The following is a 10,294-nucleotide window of genomic DNA, read 5'->3' on the forward strand; positions in this document are numbered from 1 at the left end:
GATCCTGTCGATGCAACAAGAAATATTGAATAATTTAAATGAACGTATCTTAAAACTTTATACTTTCCCTTCATCTCCAGCCGGTTGCTGTAAAAGGCAGAAAAGAGAAGAGATCATTTGTTTTCTTCACCAGCCTTTCCTGGCCTCCATATAATAACTGAATAATAATAACAATTCATAAACAGTATTATTGATTAAAGAAATCACTTTCATTCTGACTTGTCTGATGAGTTTTAACTACATTTTGTCACTCTCAGGCCTCCGTAATGTAATTAAAGGCTTAATGAGATGAGAAGAAACAAACACATTAAGTTTGATAATGAATTATTATTATTTGCGGGACATTTTGTCACTTTCAGGACTCTGTACTTATGCAATAAAAGTCTTTCTGAGATGCAAAGACAAATAAACTAGTTTGTGGGTGATAAGTTATACTGATATTTGTTTGTTTTTTGCCATGACACCTCCGGGCCTCCATACATCATTAACTTAATGATTAATTTATGTATTCATGCATGATTTTTATTACATTTTTGTCACGTTCTGACCTCCAGAATGAAACAAAAGTCCCTTTTGAAATGTAAAACACATTAAGTTCAGTTATCTATATTATTTATTTGTGAGATATTAGATTTTTTATTAGATTTTTGTCACTTTCTGACCTCCAGAATATAATAACAGTCCTTTTACGATGCAAAACACATATTAAGTTGACTAATATATATGAATTATTTGTGCGATATCACATTTTAGTTGTGTTTTGTATTTTTCTCTGCTGAGCTCAGTTTTATTTCATGTACTTAATGCTGCTGCTGCTGAAGCGTCATAAACAACCTGTTAATGATCCACTGACCACAGACACTGTTGCTGTGTCTTCATTGGCTGAAGCATATCGAGGCTCTTCCTGTGGATGACTTCCGGTGTTGTTGAGTAATGTGACACCTGTGCGACGGGGGCGGGGCTAACCGGACCGAGAGCGGACTCACCTGGGTGTGGTCCCGACTGTTTTTATCAGCAGCTGCAGTTTCAGTTGAAACATTTGAGGAGCAGAAGAAGCAGAGAGGAGTCACACAGCGACAGGTGAGTTCACTTTACTCCAGCACCACAGGTGTTTATTCCACTTCGTGCTGCTGGATGTGTTTAATACCGTCTCACCTGGAGCCTCCACACAGGTGGACAGGTGTGTCGGTGGACCTTATTATCCTGTGAGCAGCATCTCTGCGTCGCAAAGTCTGATTATGATGACGGAAGCTGCTGCTGCTGGTTCAATATGATTAATCGATTTGTTGATAAATAAACACATCAGCAACAATTTATTTATAATCGAGTCATCGCTTATGTTAGTTTCTGAGTAAAAACACCACAAAATCATTCCAGTTTCAGCTTCAGCTTCAGTTTCAGCTTCTTAAATACGAGGAACTGCTGCTTTTCTGTTTTTATGTCATTATAAACTTTAAGTTTCTGAATTTATTCTGATTTTAACACCTTTAAAGTCTTTTTAAGAGACTGTGATGAGCTTTTTTTCACCATTTGTGACATTTTATAAACACATATATCAGCTGATTAACCAATAATGAAGATAATCATTAGTTTCAGCTCTGTTTTTAAATATATTTTATTCTGTAAATCTGTTTAATGATGTAAATCCTGATTATGTTTCCCATAGAGCAGCAGTGAAGCCAGTGAACGCAGCAGAGATGTCCTCCAGACCGAACGGGAGTCCACCTCCCTACGAGGCCGACGGATAGTGAGTCTTTATGTTTTAATATATTTTATATATCAGCTCGAGCTACTGTTGATGAACACCTTTTATATGGAAGCAGAGAAACGCCAAACGACAATTCAGTTTAAATGTTGTGACGTGAAACATTACCGCCTTTGAAATATCTCACGTTGAGCAACAGCTACATTCAGGTTTGGTCAACAAGTGATACTGCGATTGCGAAATGATTCATGATTATTATTATTGATTTTAATTTTACATCATGAGTTTCATTGTTATTGAAAAACTGGTAAAATCACGATGATGTGGCGTTTTTCTCTCCCGGTCTCTGACAAACAAACAAACATGTTTTATGACGTCTGAAGCTGCAACATTTCATTCAAACACTTTTTATAAAATAATTGCAGTTCTTGTGATTTTTGATTATTTTGCGATTCATTGTGGCGCCCTGATCTACGTTAATTAAACTAATTTGTGTTGATTTACAGAGAGAATTGAAGTGTTTTGGGATTTTAGTTGCTTAACTTACATTTTCTTTCCTGGATTATTTGACCGACAAAGCATCATGTGATATGACACAGATCTGATCAGCGTCGATTGATTATCCTGATGTTGGATTAGCTTTAGATTAGCATTAGATTAGCTTTAGCCTGAATGTTCAGGTTTAAGTGTTTTCATCCTAAAGCTCCTGTTTGTGAGGAACGTGAGGACATAATGTCGTTCGGTTGTCAATAAATTAAATCTTGATGTTTTTGTTCTTCTATATGAAACTGAGGTTGATTTAATGTTTTCCCGCCTCTCTCCACAGTAACGGCCCTCCCCAGCCGGCCTACTCGTACTACCCAGATGACGAGTTCCAGCATTTCTACCGCTGGACGTCTCCGCCGGGCATCCTCAAAATCATGTCCATCATAGTCATCGTCATGTGCGTGGCCATATTCGCTTGCGTCGCCTCCACGCTGGCCTGGGACTCTCAGGGAGCCATGGGTGGCTTTGGGGGAGGAGCCTACGGGGGAGGAGCCTACGGAGGAGGAGGAGCCTACGGCGGAGGAGGCTTCGGGGGCGCCGGCGGCGGCTACAACAGCTTCGGTGGCGGCGGCTACGGAGCGGCAAACGGCTACGGCTACGGTGGAATCGGAGGGAACTACAACGACCCCCGATCAGGCAAAGGGTTCATGATCGCCATGGCGGCCATCACCTTCATCGCGGGCCTGGCCATCTTCATCATCATCGTGTCTCACCAGAGCCTATCGCAGAGCAGGAAGTTCTACCTGGCGGTGATAATCATCTGCGCCATCCTCGCGCTGCTGGTGCTGATAGCCTCCATAGTGTACTTGGTGGCGGTGAACCCCACGGCTCAGTCGTCCGGATCCATCTACGGCAGCCAGATCGCGGGTCTGTGCGCTCAGTTCCAGAGACCACAGCCTTCAGGAGTGTTTGTCAACCAGTACCTTTACCACTACTGCGTGGTGGAGCCGCAAGAGGTGAACATTCAGATCCACATGTTTTATTCCCTTCTACCTTTTTCCTTTTTTATCCGTCGTTCTGTCTGTAACTCGGCGGATTGTCTCTCGTTTCAGGCCATCGCGGTGGTGTTTGGCTTCCTGGTGGCCGTCGCTCTCATCATCATGCTCGTCTTCGCGCTGAAGACGCGCCAGAAAATCAACAACTTCGGCAAGAGCAACATTTTGTGGAAGAAGGTGAAGGTCGTGGACGAGATGGAGCCGCCGAACGACGTCGAGGCCTGGGTGAGTGACGCCGTTTGATTATTCAACCTGATGAGAGACGAATCACTCAGTCGATTAACCGATTAGTCGCTCAGCATGTTGTCGTCTCGATCAGTCAGTGAACCACTGAGGAGGGTGTGTCAGAATAACTCGCTGGTGCACCTTTAAAGAGCCCTCGTGAGAAGGGTCACGTCTTGGTACCGTGATCGCAACCCAACAGGAAGTCAGCCATTTTGAATTTAGTGCACTTGTACTATAATGAACTCCTCCTAAAGATTTAACCTGATCAACTTCAACTTTTGTCAGGCCAATCGTAACACCTTTGCGATTAAGGGTTATAAAAAGCTTGAGTTTTTGTTGAACGTCGAGCCCGCGGCACTGCTGCGAATTATGTGTCGCCATGAAACAGGAAGTTGCTGTAACTCGACTGTAATGGTTGAAACTGTCCCAAACTTCACACGTGTAGAGTTAAAATGTCCTGACCTGAAGATATTAACATGTCAATAACCAGTAGTAGTCGTAGGAGCAACAGGATACGACATGTTATATGAAAGAATAAATAGTTAAATTAAAACCTCACAATTTGCGAAAATATTTGGCACTTTTGTTGAAATTAAATTCTCAACTTTTGTTATGTCGTAATATTTTTTTAAGCAAAGTTTCTGAACATGTTCTGCTCCTGATCGTCTCAGATGTGAGGATTTGATGCTTTTCTTTGTCATACATGAAGGTAAACTGAATATATTTTGGTTCTGGACTGTTGATCAGCCAAAGAAGACATTTGATGGGTCTGTAGGAAACGAATAAGTGATTTACAATCAAAACAAAACTCTTTTAGCACGTTCCCTGATTGATTACCTCGCCCCTAAATCGATTCATGCAACTACCTGCTGTTACAGTTCAATGAGAAGAAAACAATCAAGAACCGTACACAATAATTCACTAAAGCAAGCAAACACAACATATTATAGCCGAGTCATTCAGTCTCTGTATGTTGTATATTTCAGGAAAAAGACTCTGCACACTGTCAGCGTCACTTGCAGTTAAGTTTTAATGACAACTACGTTTCAGATGTCTAAGTACCCGAAACAAGTCTTTTCCTGTTTTTGTCGGCCTTCGCTCTTCTCCTACACACCTGTCGATCTAAAAGCAAAAGCTGCACTCTGTTTATTGTATTTTTCACCATTTCCTGACAAAAAAACAAAAAAATTAGACCATTAATTGACAGATAATCATCAGATTCATCGATTAATGTTACAAAATAGTTGCCAGTTTCTTTAATGTTGGTGGACTCGTTGGCTGGAGATGAAATCAAAAGCAGCGTATCTCACAGCTCGTCTCAGGTAAAGTGTGTCTCAGTGTGTGTCGGCTGAAGTGGTTCAACCAGTTTGGTAGCTGTCACCTGTTTATGGGCGGGGGAGGGGAAGTGTGGAGCGAAGGGCTCCTTCTTCCCCGTGTGCTCGGTTTCAAGGTGTGGCGTGAGCACAGGTGACAGTTTCTATCTGACGCCGACATGACGGACAATAAAAAACCTGCACTGATAAACTCAGTGTTTACATTTCACGGTGACTCACGCTCTCTGTAGCTATTTCCAGAAGTGTTTTGCAACAACTCACATTAGACATACCTGAGCGAGCAGCGATGAGTAGGTGAGTCATTTTGTTAACAGTTGGAAGTCATGATGACATTCAGCGCAGCGCAGCAGAGTCCTGACTGGTGCGTTCACTGCAGAGCACTGAAGAGGAAGAACAGGTCGGACCGGTGCTCTGAACCATCAAACCCGCCAGTTAGCCCGACACAGAACACCACAGAGCAACTCGACACTGTGAACAGGAGGCGTTTATTTCACTGCAGCTTGTGGGAACCCGTCTCAAAGTGCTGAGGCAGCGACCTGCAGCACATACATGTTGTTTTGTGTGCAGCGGGGTGTAGCTTAATTATGTCACATATTTTCAGAGGACAAGTCCGTGCAGGCGGATCATACCAGAGTTGGGAGAGATCCAGTGTGTGTGTTGAGGGAGGAAGCGGGTCAGCGGTGAAAGCATGTGTGAGTTTAGACTGCAGATTGTTTGAAGTAGCTTGTTTTGGGTGCAGCAGCTGTGACCTGGAGACGGATCGTATCTCTGCTGTGGTGCGACAACAAATAAATGCTGCGACTGATTGTGAAGTACCTTCTTTATTAATCGACTTGTTGTTTGGTTCATAAAATGGCGATCAGTGTTTCCCAAAACCCAACATGTCGTCCTCAAATGTCTCGTTTTGTCCACAACCCAAAGATATTCAGTTTATTGTCACAGACGAGGAAATAAACCTGAAAATATTCACATTTCAGAAGCTGGAATCAGAGAAATTTGACTTATTTTCCTTGAAAAATTACCCAAACAGATTAAAACATTATCAAAATAGCGCTAGGTTAATTTAAAGGTGCAATATGTAACAACTGGTTACTTGAATTTATACTCCCAACAAATAGGGGCAGCATATTAACAGAGTAGCTGCTAACTGCTGCTAACTGTATTACCTTTATCCATAACTTTAGCTTGTTAGCTCAGTTAGCCATGCAGCTAGCCAGACTACCAGGGGAGTGTTGTTGTTTACACCAGGAGCTTTGGACTGCTGGGAGGTTTTCAGGCCCGGGGCTAGCTGGTTAGCATGCTAACTTCACCTCGGTACATAGACATTTTCACATTTTTTAAAGTGCGTCAATTAACTGTTGCAGCTTCACATCAAATATTAGAGATCAAACATTTTAGGACATTAATATAACATTACAGTTGAAGCATTTGGTTCATAAAATGTCATAAAATAGTCAAAATAATGTGTGTTTGTCCGAGATGAAATGATAAAGTTCTTGTTTTGTCCGACCGACAGTCCAAAAGCCAAATATTTTCATCTTGCGATCACGTTTGACAAAGAAAAGCATCAAATCCTCCCAACAGACGACCTGGAACTGACCAATCTTTTAATATTTGATTATTAAACAACAAAATCGTCTCATCATCGCAGCTCCAACACATTTTAGTGCTGTCAGTATGTAATATAGACATGTATTTTTTAAATTTATGTTGCTAATGTGTGAATTTTTCCTTTTAAAGGTGAACGACGTGTCCGTTCCCGCTGAAGCTCTCCCGACGTCGGAGTACCCTGAGAAGATGAGAGGCTCCAGGAGTCACCTGGACGACGAGAGCACCAACTATGACAAACCTCCGTACGACTACAGCCCACAGTGAGTACACCGACCCCAGCTGTATGAACTCATAGTTGAATATCCTGATCTTTGGGTGTGTTGTTGATTAGTACGACTGTCCCTGAATGCAACACAGAAGAGTTTCCCTCAGGTGGATCTGGACAGAAATGAGACGTCTGTGGGAAGATCTCAGAGAGCAAACAAATACGTTTAGATGTTTGGATGAAACTTTTTACCGTCTCTTTGTTAAACCTGCAGTTTTTGAGCCACTTGGTGGAAACAGAAACAAGTTAGTTGCTTATTATCACACCCAACAGTTACAGAGCGACATTATCATTATTTTGGAGTCGTGTTCGTGTCGACCTGATGAATATTAGTCCAACATTTGCTCTCTTTTAGCTGTTTTTGGTCTTTACCACTTCCTGAGGGCAACATCTGGTTATTAAGCTGCTAAATGCTCCGATATGTAGTGTGTTTAGAGGCTTTTTATCTGAAACCAACCTGCTGCAGCTTCGTGCAGACTTGCAGACTTGTTTCTTCAGACGGCTGCTGTCAGAAAACTTGCTCGAACTTGTTCTCATGTTTTGTTTTTTTCTGCAAGAGGAGACTCTGTAAACATCGTAGTGGTTCCTCAGGATCTCTTTCACATTATTACATTCATGTTGCCAGTTTCAGCGAAGACGTCCACCATCAGATGTTCTTGCAACACTGAAACTGGGTGAAATACCTTCGCGCTGATTTAAGGAACAAAGTATTCTGAAAGAAACAGGAAGTCATTGCTGACCTGTTTGCTCATCAGAGATCATAAATCAGCGTGGCCGTGTTTTACTTCCTCATGTGTCTTTAGAAAGTTAAAGAAGAGGAGAGAGAGTTGAAATTAGAAACTAACACACACGCAGCAGTTTATTGGATGTACAGACACGATCTCATCTACTTAAAGTCATCGTCAGCTGTTTTTTTAACAGTTTCTGGTTTGTTCCTCGTCCCACAGGCCTCCGGTGGAGGAGCACCTGCCTCTGAGAAACGGGGCTCCCTACAGCACAAACTCAGATAAAGCGAGCTCGGCTGGAAGACCGAGGAAGAGACACGACTACAACGACGACTACAACTCCTCAGGAGACGAGCTGGACGACGACGACTTCGACAGGTAGGAAGAGATGAAGTTACTTAGAGTAAAATACTCCATTACAGGTGAAAGTCCTGCATTTAAAGTTAAGTTAAAAGTAGCGTAAGTTTTCTCTGTTGTAATATATTTAATATTTATCACCTGTGCATCAACATGAAACAGAATAAAACTTTGAGCTGATTTTTTATATTTTGTGATCATGATGTTGTTTCTAAAAAGTAATCTGAGTTTTAGGAGGGAAGAATGACCCAAATTATTTGTTAAAATGAAGATTTTTGAGGTTTCGGACTCTACAAAGTAACTAAAGTAATCAGATAAATCTAGTAGAGTAAAAAGTAAAATATTTCTCCTGAAAATGGCGTGGAAGTGACGTATACTTCAAAAGTACATCACTTGATTAAATGTACTTTTCCTCCTCGCAGAAAACTTCTGTAATATAATTTTTCCGCCTGTCTTGTTTTCTGCTTCAGTGAATTTCCTCCCATCGCCAACGAGCAGGAGCGCAACGACTACAAGCGCGAGTTTGACCGCGACCACCAGGAGTACAAGGACCTGCAGGCAGAGCTGGACGCCATCAACAAGAACCTGTCGGAGGTGGACCGAGAGCTGGACGACCTGCAGGAGGGCAGCCCGCAGTACCTGGTGAGAGAGAGCTGTTTATTCATGGGTTGACATTCATTCATGTGACTTCAACTGCTGTCCGTCAGTTCAGTTCATCGACTCTGCAGACCCCAGATTTAATGTCTCAGTCCACATGTAATCGGTATTTCTGAAAACGTAGCTTTTTCTGTATGTTTTGGCCTTTTTTACGCACATTTACAGTGTTTGTGTCGCTTGACCTTTTGGAAAACAAACTCCATTCTCAGTGTTTTTGCCTGGATGGGCAGAAACGAAGAGATGACGCAGACACACACATTATCTTCCTGATTGGGCCTTATCACTGCATGTAGCATCATTTGCAAATGTGAACTCGGAGTATGTGATATGCCACTGCAGCATTTCAGCTTGTACAGTTGCAGAGTGGCTTTTATATTGTCTAAACCCAGGAAGACACAATCAGGGCGCCCCAGCAGCTCAGGTGCATCTAAGCAACCGAACCACACAGTAGACGTCTGCTTCCTGTTTATACCGGCACGGGTACACCCAGTGTACATGAATAGTCGTGTGGTAGGCCTGTGTGTTTCCAGGTGTAGCCTGTAGATTATTAATAACACTGTGCTAAAACAGATTTTTTCTAATTAGCTTCATCTCCAGCAGCAGCAGGGAGCTTTTAGCAGCTAAAGAGACAGATGTTTCCCTCAGGAGTTGGTGGAGACGGAGCTAAAACAGAGGAAATATTGATTCAATGAGTCCAGATGACTGCTAATGTCGCTCCATGTCTGCTGGAAGTGTGATTAAGTATCCACTTTAGAAGGTGATAATATGTCACAGATGTATTTACAGGTCGTTCTGCTGCCCCCCCGTGGACAAAAGTTTGCAGTTGTGGAGAAAAACAATGTGTTTCCATGAAAATATTGTTAAATATGAGACTTAATATAATTTGTGTCTGATAATTGTTGACGCTCTCATTAACAGGATGCTTTGGATGAGTACAACAAGATAAAGAAAATGAAAAAGGTACGTTGGATTTATTGATCCACACCGAAGCGTCTGGTTTTATAACTTACAACCTGCTGATCGTATAACTACTAATTATTACGTGTTGTTTCTTTGCTCAGACTTCAGATTATCAGGTGAAGAAGCGCAGGTGTAAATATCTGAAGGCCAAACTGAACCACATCAAGAAGCGGGTCAGCGACTACGACCGCCGGGCCTGAACAGCTCTGAGGATCGTCAGCCTGTCCGAGGCGTGACAGAAGGGACTAAATCTGATTTTACCGCCTTTTTAGGGGGAAATGTTTGAGGCTTTTCTGCCATCGACAGACGGTGGAGGACGGAGCTACGCTGATGTACATCCAACACGGCCGTTTTCACAGTCTGAGCCGATGTGAAGCGTTGTACAGGTTGTTTTGAGTCACAAGAAACAAATCTTCTGTTCTGTATTTTGCCCTCTTTGTGTTATGAGCATCTCCTGCCATAGATACTGTTAGATGTATTTATTCTGCCTGAAGTGGTCTGAAATAATGGAGTAGAGGAGTTCAGCCACTCGATTGTGGAGTGAATACAAATTGATCCATAACCCCCCGTTTGTTTTTTAATAGCTCTTTGTACAGTGACTCAACACGATGCTCAGGTTTTTACCGTATTTTAATTCTCATTTTTTAATATAAACATGTAAATATGTGGGAAACACTGATGTTTTTATTTTTATTTTTTAACATTTTAAGGAAGCAAGTTCACACGTGTGCTATTGTGGGTTTTCTTTGTCGACGGTAGAACAAAACAAAACACTTTGCAATGATGATGCATGTTTAATGCATAGTGATGTACTTTAACAATGATCTGTGACGCCTTTTTATGATAATAAATTCATTTATTGAACAATTTTCTTGCTCTTTCTTACACAGTAAGCGTTGTGGCTGACAATGGCT

General features: G+C 42.0%; 1 protein-coding gene across 2 annotated transcripts; it reads left to right on the forward strand.

Annotated features, from left to right (window-relative positions):
- The first annotated feature begins 966 nt into the window (after window positions 1-966).
- On the forward strand, window positions 967-10,249 carry oclna (occludin a). Of its 2 annotated transcripts, none has more exons than XM_084383596.1 (9): window positions 967-1,080; window positions 1,667-1,747; window positions 2,532-3,207; window positions 3,304-3,471; window positions 6,546-6,676; window positions 7,629-7,784; window positions 8,234-8,405; window positions 9,339-9,380; window positions 9,482-10,249. In XM_084383596.1, the coding sequence occupies exons 2-9, from the start codon at window positions 1,698-1,700 to the stop codon at window positions 9,578-9,580; spliced, it is 1,494 nt and encodes a 497-aa protein (XP_084239722.1). In that variant the 5' UTR covers window positions 967-1,080; window positions 1,667-1,697; the 3' UTR covers window positions 9,581-10,249. The 2 variants fall into 2 exon arrangements, with proteins under 2 accessions (XP_084239722.1, XP_084239723.1); XM_084383597.1 differs by having other exon boundaries at window positions 1,672-1,747.
- Window positions 10,250-10,294: the final 45 nt, after the last annotated feature.

Source organism: Pagrus pagrus (assembly GCF_965226575.1).
Source record: "Pagrus pagrus genome assembly, chromosome: 19".
Classification (NCBI taxonomy): domain Eukaryota; kingdom Metazoa; phylum Chordata; class Actinopteri; order Spariformes; family Sparidae; genus Pagrus; species Pagrus pagrus.